Source organism: Kogia breviceps, chromosome 12 (genome assembly GCF_026419965.1).
Source record: "Kogia breviceps isolate mKogBre1 chromosome 12, mKogBre1 haplotype 1, whole genome shotgun sequence".
NCBI classification, from domain to species: Eukaryota; Metazoa; Chordata; class Mammalia; order Artiodactyla; family Physeteridae; genus Kogia; species Kogia breviceps.
Genome location: NC_081321.1, coordinates 87,861,212 through 87,880,629, shown reverse-complemented (window position 1 = coordinate 87,880,629; position 19,418 = coordinate 87,861,212). Strand labels below are relative to the sequence as shown.

At 42.2% G+C, this 19,418-nt stretch overlaps 1 protein-coding gene across 3 annotated transcripts in view; it reads right to left on the bottom strand.

The window, feature by feature from the left end:
• Positions 1-13,030: 13,030 nt before the first annotated feature.
• The window catches only part of POLR3B (RNA polymerase III subunit B), a 115,571-nt gene continuing 109,183 nt past the window's right edge, over positions 13,031-19,418 (bottom strand). For 2 of the 3 annotated variants that reach the window (XM_059080728.2, XM_067010027.1), the window contains exons 27-28: positions 18,576-18,749; positions 13,031-13,603 (exon numbers count right to left, since the gene is read on the bottom strand). In XM_059080728.2, the coding sequence (XP_058936711.1) occupies positions 13,474-13,603; positions 18,576-18,749 (304 nt within the window). In that variant the 3' untranslated portion in view covers positions 13,031-13,473. The remainder of the gene's footprint in view (positions 13,604-18,575; positions 18,750-19,418) is intronic. The other variant, XM_067010026.1, reaches the window with a different exon arrangement.

Sequence of the window (19,418 nt, the reverse complement as noted above, 5' to 3'; positions counted from 1 at the left end):
CAGCAAGCTGACACAACCCACTGAACCAACCTCACCCACTGGCGGCAGACACCAAAAAAAACAGAAACTACAAACACACAGCCTGCAAAAAGGAGACCCCAAACACAGTAAGTTAAACAAAATGAGAAGGCAGAAAAATATGCAGCAGATGAAGAAACAAGGTAAAAACCCACCAGACCAAACAAAATGAAGAGGAAATAGGCAGTCTACCTGAAAAAGAATTCAGAGTAATAATAGTAAAGATGATCCAAAGTCTTGAAAATAGAATGGAGAAAATACAAGAACCATTGAACATGGACCTAAAGAACTAAAGGGCAAAGAAACAATGATGAACAATACAATAAATGAAATTAAAAACTCTCTAGAAGGAATCAGTAGCAGAATAACTGAGGCAGCAGAACAGATAAGTGACCTGGAAGATAAAAGAGTGGAAATAACTACCGCAGAGCAGAATAAACAGAAAAGAATGAAAAGAATTGAGGAGTCTCAGAGACCACAAGGACAACGTTAAATGCACCAACATTTGAATTATAGGGGTCCCACAAGAAGAAGAGAAAAAGAAAGGGACTGAGAAAATATCTGAAAAGATTATAGTTGAAAACTTCCATAATATGGGAAAGGAAATAGTCAATCAAGTCCAGGAAGCGCAGAGTCCCATACACAATAAATCCAAGGAGAAACAAGCCAAGACACATATTAATCAAATTATCAAAAATTAAATACAAAGAAAAAATATTAAAAGCAGCAAGGGAAAAACAACAAATAACACACAAGGGAATCCCCATAAGGTTAACAGCTTATCTTTCAGCAGAAACTCTGCAGCCAGAAGGACTGGAAGGACATATTTAAAGTGATGAAGGAGAAAAAACTGCAACCACGATTACTCTACCCAGCGGATCTTATTCAGATTCGATGGAGAAATTCAAACCTTTACAGACAAGCAAAAGCTAAGAGAATTCAGCACCTCCAAACCAGCTTTACGACAAATGCTAAAGGAACTTCTCTAGGCATGAAACACAAGAGAAGGAAAAGACCTACAATAACAAACCTCCCCAAATTAAGAAAATGGTAATAGGAACATACATATTGATAATTACCTTAAATGTAAATAGATTAAATGTTCCAACCAAAAGACATAGACTGGCTGAGTGGATACAAAAACAAGACCCGTATATATGCTGTCTCCAAGAGACCCACTTCAAACCTAGGGACACATACAGACTGAAAAGTGAGGGGATGGAAAAAGATATTCCATGCAAATGGAAATCAAAAGAAAGCTGGAGTAGCAATTCTTGTATCAGACAAAATAAAAGTTAAAATAAACACTCTTACAAGACACAAAGAAGGACACTACATAATGATCAAGGAATCAATCCAAGGAGAAGATATAACAATTGTAAATATTCATGCACCTAACATAGGAGGACCTCAATACATTAGGCAAATGCTAATAGCCATAAAAGGGGAAATCAACAGTAACACAATAGTAGGGGACTTTAACACCCCATTCTTACAAAAGGATAAATCATCAAAAATGACAATAAATAAGGAAACACAAGGTTTAAATGACACATTAAACAAGATCGACTTAATTGATATTTATAGGACATTCCATCCAAAAACAACAGAATACACTTTCTTCTCAAGTGCTCATGGAACATTCTCCAGGATAGACCATATCCTGGGTCACAGATCAAGCCTTGGCAAATTTAAGAAAACTGAAATTGTATCAAGTATCTCTTCCGACCACAGCACTATGAGACTAGATATCAATTACAGGAAAAAAACGGTAAAAATACAAACACATGGAGGCTAAACAATACACTACTTAATAATCAAGAGATCACTGAAAAAAATCAAAGAGGAAATCAAAAAATACCTAGAAACAAATGACAATGAAAACACAATGACCCAAAACCTATGGGATGCAGCAGTTCTAAGAGGGAAGTTTAATAGCAATACAATTCTACCTCAAGAAACAAGAAACATCTCAAATAAAACACCTAACCTTACACCTAAAGCAATCAGAGAAAGAAGAACAAAAAAACCCCAAAGTTAGCAGAAGGAAAGAAATCATAAAGATCAGTTCAAAAATAAATGAAAATTAAATGAAGGAAGCGATAGCAAAGATCAATAAAACTAAAAGATGGTTCTTTGAGAAGATAAACAAAACTGATAAACCATTAGCCAAACTCATCAAGAAAAAAAGGGAGAAGACTCAAATCAACAGAATCAGGAATGAAAAAGAAGTAACAACTGACACTGCAGAAATACAAAGCATCCTAAGAGACTACTACAAGCAACTATATGTCAATAAAATGGACTACCTGGAAGAAATGGACAAATTCTTAGAAATGCACAACCTTCCAAGACTAAACCAGGAAGAAATAGAAAATATAAACAGACCAACCACAAGCACTGAAATTGAAACTGTGATTAAAAATCTTCCAACAAACAAAAGCCCAGGACCAGATGGCTTCACAGGCGAATTCTATCAAACATTTAGAGAAGAGCTAACACCTATCCTTCCCAAACTCTTCCAAAATGTAGCAGAGGGAGGAACACTCCTAAACTCAATGTATGAGGCCACCATCACCCTGATACCAAAACCAGAAAAAGATGTCACAAAGAAAGGAAACTACAGGCCAACATCACCGATGAACATAGAAGTAAAAATCCTCAACAAAATACTAGCAAACAGAATCTAACAGCACATTAAAAGGATCCTACACCATGATCAAGTGGGGTTTATTCCAGGAATGCAAGGATTCTTCAATATATGCAAATCAATCAATGTGATACACCATATTAACATACTGAAGAAGAAAAACCATATGATCTTCTCAATAGAGGCAGAAAAAGCTTTTGACAAAATTCAACACCCATTTATGATAAATACTCTCCAGAAAGCAGGCATAGAGGGAACCTACTTCAACATAATAAAGGCCATATATGAAAAACCCACTGCCAACATTGTTCTCAATGGTGAAAAACTGAAACCATTTCCTCTAAGATCAGGAACAAAATAAGGTTGCCCACTTTCACCACTATTATCCAACATAGTTTTGGAAGTTCTAGCCACAGTAATCAGAGAAGAAAAAGAAATAAAAGGAATCCAAATCAGAAAAGGAGAAGTAAAACTGTCACTGTTTACAGATGACATGATACTATACATAGAGAATCCTAAAGATGCTACCAGAAAACTACTAGAGCTAATCAATGAATTTGGTCAAGTAGCAGGATACAAAATCAATACACAAAAACCTCTTGCATTCCTACATACTAATGATGAAAAATCTGAAAGATAAATTAAGGAAACACTCCCATTTACCAATGCAACAAAAAGAATAAAATACCTAGGAATAAACCTACCCAAGGAGACAAAATAACTGTATGCAGAAAACTATAAGATACTGATGAAAGAAATTAAAGATGACACATACAGATGGAGAGATATACCATGCTCTTGGACTAGAAGAATCAACATTGTGAAAATGACTCTACTACCCACAGCAATCTACAGATTCAATGCAATCCCTATCAAGTTACCAATGGCATTTTTCACAAAACTAGAAAATTTTTTTTCACAATTTGTATGGAAACACAAAAGACCCCGAATAGCCAAAGCAATGTTGAGAAAGAAAAATGGAGCTGGAGGAATCAGGCTCCTGGACTTCAGACTATACTATACTACAAAGCTACAGTCATCAAGACAGGATGGTACTGGCACAAAAACAGAAATATAGATCAATGGAACAGGATAGAAAGCCCAGAGATAAACCCATACATATATGATCACCTTATCTTTGATAAAGGAGACAAGAATATACAATGGAGAAAAGACAGCCTCTTTAATAAGTGGTGCTGGGTAAACTGGACAGCTACATGTAAAAGAATGAAATTAGAACACTCCCTAACACCATACACAAAAATAAACTCAAAATGGATTAAAGACCTAAATGTAAGGCCAGACACTATCAAACTCTTAGAGGAAAACACAGACAGAACACTCTATGACATAAATCACAGCAAGATCCTTTTTGACCCACCTCCTAGAGAAATGGAAATAAAAACAAAAATAAACAAATGGGACCTAATGAAACTTAAAAGCTTTTGCACAGCAAAGGAAACCATAAACAAGATGAAAAGACAACCCTCAGCATGGGAGAAAATAGTTGCAAATGAAGCAACTGACAAAGGATTAATCTCCAAAATTTACAAGCAGCTCATGCAGCTCAATATAAAAAGAAAACCAAACAACCCAATCCAAAAATGGGAGGAAGACCTAAATGGACATTTCTCCAAAGAAGATATACAGATTGCCAACAAACACATGAAAGGATGCTCAACATCATTAATCATTAGAGAAATGCAAATCAAAACTACAATGCAATATCATTTTGCACCGGTCAGAATGGCCATCATCAAGAAATCTACAAACAATAAATGCTGGAGAGGGTGTGGAGAAAAGGGAACCCTCATACACTGTTGGTGGGAATGTAAATTGATACAGCCACTATGGAGAACAGAAGGGAGGTTCCTCAAAAAACTAAAAATAGAACTACCATATGACCCAGCAATCCCACTACTGGGCATACACCCTGAGAAAACCATAATTCCCAAAGAGTCATGTACCACAATGTTCATTACAGCTGTATTTACAATAGCCAGGACATGGGTGTCCATCGACAGATGAATGGATAAAGAAGATGTGGCACATATATACAATGGAATATTACTCAGCCATAATACGAAATGAAATTGAGTCATTTGTAGTGAGGTGGATGGACCTAGAGCCTGTCATACAGAGTTAAATAAGTCAGAAAGAGAAAAACAAATACCGTATGCTAACACATATATATGGAAACTAAAAAAAAAAAAAAAGGTTATGAAGAACCTAGGGGCAGGACAGGAATAAAGATGCAGACATAGAGAATGGACTTGAGGACACGGGGAGGGGGCAGGGTAAGCTGGGACAAAGTGAGAGAGTGGCATGGACTTATATATACTACCAAACGTAAAATAGATAGCTAGTGGGAAGCAGTCGCATAGCACAGGGAGATCAGCTTGTTGCTTTTGTGACCACCTAGAGGGGTGGGATAAGGAGGGTGGAAGGTACACACAAGAGGGAGGGGATATGGGGATGTATGTATACACCTAGCTGATTCACTGTGTTATACAGCAGAAACTAACATAGCATTGTAAAGCAATTATACTCCAATAAAGATGTTAAAAAAAAAATCAAACGTTCGCTTTATCAGCATGATAGGCTGCTCTGAGAAGGTAACAAACCACACAGCTGAACTGAACTTAATTCAGAAAGAGAAGAAATGCTATTATAGAGGAAAGGCAAATAGGTTCCATACGGAAGTCACTTGCAATCAATCATAACGAGAGCTGTATTTATTGAGCACTCTTTATGTTGGTCATGTGAACTGAGTATTCTTACCCCATTTTTACAGATGGGGCAACTGAGGCAAAATAATTTGCCTAAGATTATATAGCTAGTAGGTGGTAGAGCCAGGATTTGAAGGCAGGCAGTCTGACTGCAGAGTCCTAGCTCCCAACCATGGTATGCTCTGGCCTCCCAGCACGTGGGTGATGGCTATCTGAGCCTGGTGTTCAAGGGTCTCAGGGCAAATTCAGGTTTAGCAGGCTGGACTGCCACGATTAATCAGAGAGCTGCCAAAGGGATCCAGACACAGAATAGAAGCACATGTATGGGTACTTGCATCCCTGACTTTATTTAACAGAAAAAGGTCCTACACCATCTGTACTATCAGAACCATGCCTGCCTCAGTCTCTACAAATATTTACTCCTGGATTTTGGTAACATCTGACACTGAGTAATTAGAGTAACTCTCCCTGCAGGTACAGCAGGTAACGAATCACTAACAGCTTCCTGTTTCATTTTCTGGACCCATAGTGATGTTTCAGGTCCTGACAGATTGTAGACCTACTTGGGACAAGGAAGACCTAGAGTAACGATGAAGGAAATTTTACAGTAACTCAGGAAGACAGTTGCTGCTACTGAGATTCCGGCTCTGGAGTCCCAGCCCTAGTGCTGTCATCTTAAAGTGCAGACAGTACTCTGGCTTGCTAGGAGGGCTCTGACCCTATTTACTCCCACAGGACTATTCAAAGGGAGGGCAGTCTTTGGCTTTGGGGTAGGCTGGGGGCTGAACAGTCTCGCCACATGGCAGGCAGATGCAAAGCTGAGGCTTGATTGGGTAAAAGATGAGAATTAGCATGCATCTTTGACAGAAACAAAAAATGGTGAGATCTAATACAACGTCAGGCTGTGGGCAGATGTGAATAAAAACCTATACTATAACTAGTCGTATTTTTTGGTATCTGTAACATTATCATCAGATACATAAAAGCACATTTTACAACAGGAATGAAACTTAGTTAACTTAATGACCAACATGATTGACATGTTTTATCTGATGCCATTTACGACTGGTACATTGAAGAAAAGACAAGGGCTTCGTGGTTCACGTTCACATTTGTTAGTATAGTCACTCACTCATCCAGAGGCCCACTGGCTGTCGGTGTACTGAGGACAAATCCATATAACTACAGTCTCAAATTGTTCTCATTTGCTTTGTAATTTAAACCACTTTCATACACATTGTCTGGAGACATTCTTGATCATCAGGGCCAGGGGGATGTTACTGGCATCTAGTGGGTAGAGGCCAGAGGTGATGCTCAACATCCTACAGCGCACAGGTCAGTGCCCCACAAAAAGAATGATTCGGCCCAAAATGTCAATAGCTCCGAGGCTGAGAAACTCTGGTCTAGTCTGGTGTTTACATATATGGGGAGAGGAAAGCTAACCTTTACTGGGTGTTTACCAGGGGGCGGGCACTGTTCACTGGAATTAACTCATCTCATCACAACAAACCTGTGGGGTGGTCCTATTCTGACCGTGTACAAGCCTGGGTGGAGTGGTGGAGGCAGACAGGTAGGTTATATACTCTGTGGAACAGATGAGAAGACTGAGACTCGGCACATTAGGGGAAGACCTGGGCGTCCAGTGCAGGGCATGGCGGTGCCTCTGCTGCGTTCACATGCACAGAGCAGGAAGGCCAGAGTGGCTCTGCCCTCTCCTTCTGTTGGTAACACCACTGCCGATTCATGTTCAGGCGGCAGCTCCAAGGTTACGTGGCTCTGGGGCTCCGACACCCACTCTTGCAGGCTCAGCACCTGGAAAGAGTAGGAAAAAATCACAGCACTGAACTGTGACAGTAGCCCATGGGGCCCAAGGAAGCTGTGCAGCACCCAGAGCCTATCTGCTGACTTTGTGCCTTGCTTGGGGAGAGGTGGCGCTGGGGCATCCCTGGGGGGACCTGGACACCAGACTGAAATGCCCAGCAGGGACAGGGGCAGAGACTGGAGTTTTCTGGACAGTCACTTCAGAAAGGTCCCCTTCGATGTGGGACGTGTCTGTGGGGCTGGCAGGCAGATCCGGTACTGAGTGGAAGGAAGCTGCAGAAGGAGAAAGCGGAAACCACAGGGCCAGAGTCAGAAACCAGTTAGCACAAGTGCGGGCAGCACCCCAGGTTGCTGGAGAGGAGCTTCTCCTGTGTAAGTCTAGCCTGTAATGAAAAGCGTCCTCTGGGCAGGCTCTCCACCGGCAGGGGTGGGGTAGGGGAGCCTGGGGCCCTGTGGGAGGCGTGGTCCAATACAATCTGCTGCTTAAGGGGAAGTCAGTCATGCCACAGAAAGAGGAAAGTGGGGAGCTAGTTTCCAAGGTGTGGGTTCTTCGGCACCCCTAAAAATCCAAAGGCTGGCTCTAAGAGAGGATGGGCTCCAGAGCTCTTCACGTAGCTTACAACAGTGGGTCCCAACGTTTAGCCTGCACTGGAACCACCTGGAGGGCTTGTTAAACCACAGATCCCTGGGTTCCACCCAAAATTCCTAACAAGTTCCCAGGTGACACTGATGCCACTGGTCCAGGGACCACACTTTGAGTCAGGCTACCCTATACCCCCTCCAAAGATCTGTCATCGTTACTTAACCGTAAAGGGTATTATTATTCCGGTTTCTTCAGAGACGGTGTTCGTAGGAGTCCCTATTCAACGTATAGCAAATTCGCCAAACCTCCACTCAAATTATATTAAAAATGTGAATGTAAACTTCGCCCCGGCGTCCAATACAAAGGATTCTGGATCCATCATCTGTGTTAATTTAGTCACACCACTCCTTGCCTTCATTAACGTGGATGATTGGGAGTTAACCAGCCTTAAAATGTATTAGGCATGGAATGAGATCCGTTACCCAGACTTGAAAAATATTTTAAGGCCTTGGATTATGGTCTGAGATTTTAGACCTGAGTGAAAATGTGAGTTTCAGGTTGTCCTGAGAATTTCTGCCATGACATCCTGATCACAGTAAATTTGATTTGCTGAAGCAAATCTCTTAATTGCTTCCGGAGCCTGTGTCTGAAACCCAAACTGGTAGCTTGGCTTTGGTAACAAACAGTATATATACTTCTGGGTTGCCACTGCTTATTTTTTTTTCTCCACTTAAAATGGCCTCTTTAAAGGCTTGACATTACTTTCCCACCAACCTCGGCCCCGTGGGACTGATGTAGTAAAAATCCAACTTTTAAGTCAGCAAATGAAATAAACTGTTTTCAAGACACATATGGAGTAAATATGGATGGTAAAGAGGTGCTATTTTTATAGTCACTTTTCTGACCATCCGTCTCACAAAGGAATTACTTACAGGTCTCTCAGAACCTGGCTTCTCTATGCCTCGGCCGGCTGGGCAGCAGACGGGCCCAGCCACCAGCCCTCCTGTGCTCTCTTGTGACTCATCACTGCAAATGAATGTGTTGGCCCCAAATGCTCTGAAGCAGCTGAAAACGATCCCATTATATAGCACCCAATCAAGCCCCCTCCCCCTTTACTAGACTCTCCTCACATGGCAGCATTTTGAGACCTAGCTCTCTGGGCTTCCAGAAACTTCCGGGACTCCCACACTGACAAAAGGCCTCACGTTGATGTCAGCGGTGAATGGTTGTTCCAGGGAAGTGTGTTCTCTAATTCCAGCACACTCCTTCCCCCCGCTTCACCATGAAATGGGGCAGCTTTCACAGATAGCTTTTGTAAAACCCTACAGTCTCTGCCCTTGGCCCTGGTTCCCAAACTCCTACTTCCAGAGGAAACCTGGGGCTTTTCCTAACCCTTTCCTGATGGCACTGTACAGGATAAGGCCAGTCCTGGCAGCGCTGTGAGGAGTATGAGACTATCAGCGAGAACAGTAACAAGCACTTGTGAACACTCATTATGTGCCAGGTACTGCGCTGAGTCATTTAGATGTATTATCTCATTTAACCCTAAAAATGTCCCTGGCTGTCAGTAGTTATTTTTCCCATTTTGAAGATAGGTAAACTAAAGCAAAGACAACATATTTGGGGTGACAAAACTATTAAGTGAAGAGACAAACACAGGTTTAGAACCTGTGTTCTTATAAAAAACTTATTTGTTGAAGTATAATGTATATTCAGAAGAGTGAAAAATCCTTGTGTATACAGCTCAGTGCATTTTCATTAACACACCCATGTAACCAACTCGGGTCAAAAACATATGGCCAGCACCCTAGAAGCCCCCTTCCTGTACTACACAGTCACCAGCCACCCACTCTACACAGGAACTGTTATCAAGATTTCTTAGATCATAGATTAGTTTTGCTTATTTTTGAATTTAAATGGAACCGATCCAGTATGTATTCCTTTGTATTTAACATTTTTTTTTTACCCACTATTACAGTTGTGAGATTATCTGTGATACCATATGAGGCTTTTCATCACTATATAGTATTCCACTGTGCAAACATCCCACAATTGATTTATTCCATTGTTAACAGGCAGCAGTTATTTATAAGTCGGGGCCATAACAATAGTGCTATTAGAAACATTTCTGCTCACGCCTACTGATAACATACACACACTTTTCTGCCGGGCCCACACACACCCAGGAAAGGCACTGCTGGGCACATTCAGCTTTAAAAGATACTCTGCTAGCAGTTCAGCCAGGGCTGCCGTGAGCTGGCAAATGTCTTGAGGGGTATAACGGACTGAATTGTGTCTCTTCAAGAGTCCTATGTTGAAGCCCCGGCTCCCAGTGTGACTGTATTTGTAGACAGAGCCTTTAAGGAGGTGATTCACACTAAATAAGGTCACAGGGGCCCTACCCCGATAGGACTGGTGTTCTGTGAAGGAGAGGAGGAGACCTGGAGCTTGTTCACTCCCCTAACACAAAGGAGAGGCCACGGGAGGGTACGGTGAGAGGGGGGCGTCTGCAGCCAGGAAGGAACAGAGTCCTCACCCAAGACCAAATCTGTCAGCACCTTGATCTTGGACTTTGAGCCTCCAGAACTGTGAGAAAATAAACTTCTACTGGGTAAGCCACCAAGTCTGTGGCATCCCGTTGCGGCGGCCGGAGCCGACTAATACAAGGGGAAAAGCGGTGGAAAAGTTGGGTTAGCCTCAGTGAGCTTTCTTTCTAGTTGGGATCTTGGCCTTTCCAGGCCTGGTGTCTTGGCCACTCTGAGCCCACAGTTCTGTCTCCCCAGCCCCTGGACTCTGCCAAAGCTTGTGAAAGGGGTGCAGCCTCTCAGTGGCTCTGACCTGGCTTTTTAGCTTCTCATCCTTGTGCCCATTCCAGCCTGGCAAAGCCTTGAGGGAAACAGTGCTTCGAGGGTGGCCTACAAAAGGTTACTCTATCATTACTGGAAATGGAAATCTAACTGGTAGTTTTTTAAAACAAGGAGCTTACAAATAACAAAATAAAACTGTAGTAGGACTAACACCAATTCTGGCCTCTTTTTACTAATGTATTATTCAGTCAACTAGCTATTCACATGTAGTATCTGCTAATTTTTGAAATTATCAACCAGACACAATTTTTTCCTCTAAGGATGTCTCAGTTTGGAACCCACACTTTCTAGATCCTTGATAACGTGGACAACTGACGTCCTGGGTTAGGCGACTACCCTCAACATGATCAGAGCTGCCCGAACTGTTTTTGAAAAAAGAGGTTTAAGAAATTCAAATACTCAGTGGCATCTGAACAAAAAAAAAATTGTTACATTTAGTGACTGAAAGACAGAATCATGGATGAAACCCAGAGGGCCCTCCAAATCGGGAGGCCTGGTTTCAAGGCCCATATACTGTTCCCTGTTAGTGGTGGGGCCCTAGGTGAGTCAGCCACTTGGTGCCTCAGTTTCTTTTTTTTTTTTTAAATATCTTTATTGGAGTATAATTGCTTTACAATGGTGTTAGTTTCTGCTGTATAACGAAGTGAGTCAGGTATATGGATACATACATCCCTATATCCCCTCCCTCTCCTGTCTCCCTCCCACCCTCCCTATCGCACCCCTCTAGGTGGTCACAAAGCACCGAGCTGATCTCCCTGTGCTACGCGGCTGCTTCCCACTAGCTCTCTATTTTACGTTTGGTAGTGTGTATATGTCCATGCCGCTCTCTCACTTCGTCCCAGCTTACCCTTCCCCCTCCCCGTGTCCTCAAGTCCATTCTCTACGTCTGACTCTTTAATCCTGTCCTGGTGCCTCAGTTTCTTTAGCTGTATAAAAGGCATAATCAAGCTTGTGAAGTGTTCTTGAATTTCCAGAGCACAGCTAATCATTTGCCCTGGGAGCTCCCTCAGCACTGCCGGGGTTAATAAGCTTTAGCGCTGATTGAGGGACAGTGTTCCTAGCTGATGTCCTGGCCTCCTCCACTGGGTTCTGAGTTCCTTAGGGCAGAGGTCATGTCCTGCCCCTTCTATCCTCAGCACAGGGCCTCACACAGGGGAGGTGCCGCGTAATGTGACGTAACCCCCATGCCGCTCGGCACCCCATGTGCTGGCAGCTCCTGCCAGTGTTCTCTGACGTGGCGTGCCTCACAGGGCAGGGCAACGGCATCTTCAGCAGAGTTGGTAAGTGGAGTTGTCACATAACGGGAAAGAGTCAGAATCACCCTACAAAGCTCCTTACATGGCCCACAAAGTGCAGTACATATACATTCAATCTAATTCAGTCATCTTTAGGCACCATCACTTTTGAGAATGACAAAGCCAGATGCAAGGAAGGAACCACCGACAGAACCGAAGATCTGGGCATTCAAACTCCTCTGCCCTCGTAATCCTACTGAGTCCCTGAAGGGAATGGAGACACGTGGAGATGTCTGGGGAAGGTTTACTCCCCTGGAGCGTGTCCTATGAAGCCTCGAGGACTCTTACACCTGAGTGAGACTGTCAGGGTTGGGTTCTCAAGTCCGGGACTAGCCTGGCTCCCTCTTTTGAAGAGTCCCAGCACACAGCAGCTTGGTAAAGGCTTTGAAAAAGTCCTTGGTATGTTTATCTGGGATACATGCAGTTTTTCAACCTTATTTGACACTGGACCTTGATTCCTGTTGGTGTATGATACCTATTAATATTCTGTGGGACATGTTCAATGTGACATGATGGGAATGCAGCCTTAGACCATTACTCAAAGCTTTTCTGACTTATTTTATAAACAATCCCTAACACAAATATTTATCTGCCTTCAGGGCAGAGCAATTAAGAACAACCTAGAATTGGATGAAGAAGGCTGTCAGATTAAAAACAAAATGGACAGCTAACAGCCTGGCAGGAATGGAAAGGACAGAACACTTATAGAGCATCCATGGAATTATTTTCAGATATTCAACAAATATTATTGTATGGTACGATCACGGAGGTTCGGAAGAGTAGCAGTCCTTAAGAAAATGTGACATCCTTGGCAAACTTGCTTAAGATGGTAGGAAGACATTTATTATCTTCACTAAAGGTTAGAATTTAAAAGTTGGGTATATACAGACAAGATTCAATGGTTGGGAAAATTTATCTCCTCACCGCACAAGATAAGAACCGCACCCCTCTTACCATTCGCGTTCCCAGCTTCCTGCAGTTGTCTCTCCTTCAGATACGGCTCAGATCAGCCTCCTGGACAAAGGCCGAGTCAACCAACTCAAAAAGGCTCTTCACGTCTTTCCCACTTCATAAGAATCTGAGTTTTATTTAACCCCAAACATTTTTTTTTTAAGGAGGAAGGTCTTTCTAATGAGTAAATTTCAAGATACCAGAACATAAATAAAAGTTTATTTATCTTTTAGGTCATATCCCCTTGTGAATCGCATTCGGTACACGGATGAGAGGCTTTGTTACAGTCCATGCCGTTGGTACCTCCTCCGTGGCCCGAGGCTCGTTGATCGAGGTTGTTCAGCCCGTCTCCTAATGTGTAAAAAGCCTCTCCATCAATTTCATGGGTTTTCTGTTGCTGTTGTTGTTGTTGTTTGTTTGTTTGTTTTTTTGCAGAGAGAGAGAACATTCAAAGGAATTATTCCCGGGAGCAGAAGTGGTCCTCATCCCTTCCACCCTTCCGCTTTCCGCTGTGTTTAACATACCATCTACTCTCTGTAAATAACCGTTTTTGCCATCCTTACTCATTGTACTTGGACAGTTTCAACCTGGGGATAATGTTCATCGACTGCAGCTCCTGGAAGAGCAGCTTGCAGGCGTACGGGATGCGCAGGGAGGACACGTGGCAGGATGACTTGCAGAAATGGCACCTGAAACCCAAGTCAGCTGTGTTAGACGGAGAGCAACTCAGAGGTAGAGGCCTGCACACCGGAAGTGAGGACTTGCTCCGAAAATTCCATGACCATCCTATTAGTTCATTCGTTTTCTATTCCTCAGTGTTCAGTCACACTATCAAATACGTATGTATGTGCCCCCAAAATAAAAAGAAGCATCCAAGGCAGCAAAAGAAAGAACAAAACAATATCACTCCCCCAGTTTTAAAAGCATGGAATTTTAATCAGTACTTCCACACTTCTAGACCTTTCTCCTTAAAATGCAAAATACCTGCTTATGTATTTATTTTGAACGAGGCCCAGAAATCTGAACTGTCTGAAAGTTACTCAGATTTAGACATTTTTTTATTGTTGAAAGAGTTCCAAACAGATTGAATCCATGTCCACGCATCTGAAAAGCACCTACTACTCTATACTATTCTAGACAAGATGCTCAATTTGATTTCTGTCACTGAAATGCTTGAAGTGTGATGGGAAAGAGAAGACTTTCATATAGAAAGGTGGTATCCAATCAAATGCTACCTAGTTTTCCAGCACTCTTCAAGCGTGCTTATTTCTCTTAGTCCTGGAAGCCATTGCACTTACCGCGCTGACCCCGGTGCGAAACCAAGGAACCTGTGTGTGTGTGTGTGTGCATATATTCTCATTTAATCCTCACAACAGCACCTGCTCCTAACCACTGTGCCTGCTCTTCCAATTAGGATTTTCTTTTCCTTCAGGAAGAGCCAGTGAACTGAACCTAGATCTTAGTAAATAGCTACAACTAAAGAAGGGTCCCTGGGGAAAAAGTGAATTATTTTCTCAGGTTTCAGACCAAAATAGGACCTTAACCTATACCTCAAGGGTCTGGGGCATCTGGGACAATAGGTTTCCAGTAAAAATCCTGAGACTTAATATGTAGAAAACTAGGTCCTCCCAGTTAACAGGGGGCAAAATGAGTGCAAGAGGAACAGCAACCAGGGCTTAGAAGAGTCAGTGCTGACTGGGGACTCGAGGGAGACTCCTTAGTGAGCGGTAAAGGCCCTTCTGGAGGGCAGGAAGGCAATGTGTGTTAAAAACATAGACACACGCTATTTCACTGAGTAATCACAAGAGTGGCAAAATATGTGCACATAAAGCACACAGAAGTGTGCACAAGAATGTCCACGGTCACAGTACTTAGAGCGCACAGTGGCATATGCATACTACTCCGGCATAAAGCAGGAGGTGGCTCATGTGTCCAATAAGCAGTTTGTTCTGTGATTACAGGACATTTATGCAGAAGAATCCTGTGCAGCCACTAAACGTGATGCTGTAGACCCACATTAGTGAAATGTAAAGGTGTCCAGGACACACTGTGGAGTAGGAAAAGCAGTTTGCTAAACAGTGTGATCACCAGGGGGGTGGGTCCTCAGATGGGTTTCAGTAAATGTATGAAGCCCCCAAATCATATGTAACAAGGTTTTCTGGTGTACGTATTTTTACTTTTATACTACTATCAGAATCTCAGAAGGGCTCACGACTGAAAATAAAAAAGGGTACAGGACTACTGGCAAACAGAGATGTCCCCCAAAGAGTCACTAAAATGTTAACAGTGGTCATCTGTGGATGGTAGGAATTCGTGTGACTGTTTGTGTTTCTTCTCTATATATGTATCATTAACATTTTTAATAACTTGGAATATTTTACAAAGAGCAGGGATCGTTTTCACCATCAATAAAATAAAGCTTTATTATTTTAGAAAAGAAAAGCATTAAGGCTGAAAATTTGAATGTGATGGTGAGTGAGTATGCAGATGTGAACTTCTTGAGGAGCAGAGTATGGGAAAGGGATGAGCCATGATGGACCTGTGCTCGTGTCCCCACTAGGGGACTTGCAGAGGCCTTAACAAGCACTGTGGAGATTTGATTCCATCAACAGTAATAATAGGAACATGGTGGATGACTTTTTCCTAAAAGATTACCTAAAGACCTCTTTAATGCATTATAGTTTAAGAATTATGTTTTTAATGTGCCTGGGTTGATCTAATTTATCCAGGAATCATGTTCATGCTTTAATTAAACTGGAGAAATGGATTTAACTGGGGCAACTTCCTGCTGATTCTCCTGTCCAGTACATTACCTGGTGACTTCAGGTCAAGCTAATCCATTTAAAACTTCCATACGTGCTGATTCATAATCCAGAAAGCCCACTCATCTTCTCAATTATTAAATATTTCTCCATCATTTAAAATGTTCCAATGCCTGTATATACATACATGCACATGCGTATATATGTACACATAAAGAAAAATATTAAAATTTTTACCCTATTTCTGAAAGATTTCCAAAGAAAGAAACTTGACCCAAACAACAATAAAATAAACTGACTTTTTAGGGAAAAGCAGCAAAAGAAGGAGGCTGTGGCTTCACATGAGGAATGACTGTCCAGTAAAATATCCTCTACGAGCTAATTATCTTAATAGGGATTTTCTTCTCTCAGCAGTTTTCCTCTCTTTTGTGACTTATGCCCTCCATGTCTTCTGCAGAACAACAGTCTTGCTGTAAACATCCCCATAGCAATGCCTTACTAATGTGCAAATCACTGATAAAAGGCCAGTTTCAAGGTTCTGAACTGCTCTAATTACTCAGCCTCCATTGTGCTGTTCATTAAAGACCGACTTCCTCCAACAAACGCCTGTGCTCCCTCCCACACAACCCATCACACAGGATCAGGTAACGACGGGAAAATGACAGCCTCATTATGCTCCTCTGCCAGAACGCAGCGCGAGCAGGCTGCTAGACTACCAGACTGGATGAGGATTTTTTTCTGTTGGCAACAAGGGTATAAGTAGGCCACTCAAAATCAGACATACGGTATATCCAGGTCTGTTTAATTACAGTAAAGACCCTTAAACAGTGTAACCTGATTTAGTCCTCTTTCAAAGGATTTCAAATACAATACACATTGAACACATGAGCTTCAAAATCAGGCACTGCCATCAGCTGATCTCTAAATGAGACAGACACTAAGCAGGAAAGGAGATATGAATTTAACAGAATAATGTTGGGATCAATTACAGTTTATGTTAGTTTCCCTGAGTATTCAGAGGAAGAGAGGGGAAGGTTTTCAAAGTGCATGAAGGAAGCTGGTTTACTGCTTCCTTTCTTTTCCTCTCTCTCTTTCTCCCTTTCTCTCCTTCTTCTTCCGTTAAGGGGGCATGGGAGGGAATGTGAGGAGAATGGAGAAGAAAAGGAAACTCTTTTTGAAGTTTCATGATCCCTATTCTTAATAAAATGACTCCTCTGTACCATCTTTTCAAAATAAATTACATAAAAATCCTTGTGCCAACTTTGAAGACCTAAGACCTAGGTTCCAGGCACCTTCCTATTATATTTTTTTGTTGCTGTTGTTACACAACCAGGACAATAAAATGCAAACTCAATATGCATTTCAAAAGACAAAAAGACATCTCAGAATTGAAACATCTGCTCCATGTCACTGATATAAGAAACACCCAGGCTTATGCTTAGAATAATGTCACCTCATCCCTGCCACCTTATGAAAGGAACGAACTGCAAATAGCCACCTCTTGCGTTAGTTTTTATAATGAAACTATTTCTTCACAGACAAGAAGAAACAGACAACGATTCCTTCTCATTAACTCTTCTACACCAAAAAAAATCATAAAATAATTGGCTAAAGGGTTTTGTCATTTCACTAGCAAGGTGTATACTGTGTTCTAAGAAGCTCACTCATTCCGACTCTTGATTTGCTTTCATTCACCAAGAAACTGGCAGCGTAAGATGGCAAAAAGTTGGGGCTCTCTCTGGAAGGAGGCTATGATGGGGGGGCTTGATGGGAAAAAGGTGGCCCCTGTATTCCTCAGACTCTGGCAATGAACGCTCATCTGGGCCTAACCCTGTCCTTCTGAGGATGCCCCACCCCTGCCCAGGGAAAAGGGGCTCTGGGAGGGTGGGTGAGGGCTGATGAGGGAGTTGAGGCTATTTCCTGTCCCTGCAGCATCTGCCTCATACACCTGTTAGACCTCATCTCTGATGGAAGAGTGAGTAGAGACTGGGGAACTACCCGCCCTCCTGCCTACAGGAGTACTTCGGGGCTCTGGATCATGACTAACCCTAAACAGAGCAGCGGCCCTTTGGTGGTAGAGTGGAACCATTACAAGGAGGAAAGGGGTTCTAACTGTACAAACACCAACAAAAAAATATGTGGCAACATCTTTTAAGCTGGTCTTTGTGTACTGAGCTCTACACAGAAATTACAAACTTTATGAATGACATAATTTACCTATTGATAATCCTAAGCAATTATATTTTATTCAGCATCAACCAGGTCACAGGCTGGAGAAGCAGGGGTAAACAAGACAGACTGGAGTTAGAATGAGCTAGAAGATAAGCTCCCTGAGCAGCCATTCACCCGTCTTACTCTCCACTGTATTTCTGGGGCCTAGAACAGTATCTGGACTCAACAGATTCTTACTAAATGTTCAGTGAATGACTGAGACAGACATGGTCTCTGTCTTCATGGAATTCACAGTCCAAGTGTAAAGCAGACAGAGTACAGACAACGTCCTGGCTCTGTCATCAACTTGCTATAAGAGCTGGGGCAACATGCCTGGTTCTTCGGGTTTGAGGTTAAACGAGGGCATTCAACACAGTCTTCTATTAAAGGCTGCTAGTTAAAATATGCTGTAATTCTGAATCTGCTAGTATTTCTACAGATACATAGTGTTATAAAAGGTACTCGAGATAATATTAAAAAGAAAATAAAGTCTCCTTGGGAGCTTAAACCCTAGTGGCTGCAGACAGCAGAACATTAGGCAAACGAACTAAGCATGTACATACAGAATCCCCAATTCCAGGAACGCCGGGATGGTGAAGGCTGGAGAATAGGTGGGTATGATCCAAACTCTGAGCTGTGATTTAAGAGGCAAGGGATGTGGTATGAGAGACATGTGGTATCCACTTACCAGCCGGAGTACCCAAGAAGTCCGCACTGCCCACAGACATCAACCTCAAAGGCATCACTTGAAATCATCAGTCTCTCCAGTAAAAGCATACTTGCTCCATAACCGATTAAACAGTCACGTTCCATTTCTCCAAGACGCAAACCGCCATCACGAGATCGACCTTCAGTAGGCTGCCTGTGAAACAAGTTAGACAAATGTGTTATTGTTATACTAAACAAACGAAGAGGCAGCATCGCATGCCAGCTAAGAGCACAGGCTTCAGAGTGGGCTCACCGGGATTCAAACTGCTTTTAGACGGTGACCAAAAGCAGGCTGCTCAGCCTCTCAGCCTCACTTGTAAAACGCATGTTAGACAACCTATCCCAAAGAGGCTTAAAGGAGAAGAGATGTAACACTAGTGGCTGCTATTATTATTATTAGATAGAAATAATAATCACATAATCTTCTGCGATATAATAATAAATTAATATATAATCATATAAAACAGCAGTGCTAGCATTACTATTACCATCACTATCATCATTATTAGCACAGTATAGTCCTCAAATCAGGGTAGAATGTCTCTCGAGTACTCTCAAAGATGTCTCAGTTCTCTGTTATTTAAAGGCAGAAAAACTAAGCAGAATGCACTTCGGAAGAAAACGTGGGTCCCCAATTGTTATTGCCAGGGCTCCAGGGAAGAGCTTTACTATTAAGAAATAAATTAAGCATGGAAAGAAGCAAAGAGAGTTTTATAAAATTTGGAATAGATCAGGAATCATCTGGAAGGATGGAGTACCTGAGCCAGATGGGAGGTTCCCCAGAGACTGGGAAAGTTCTGTGTGTCCCATTCAGGTCGTTCCT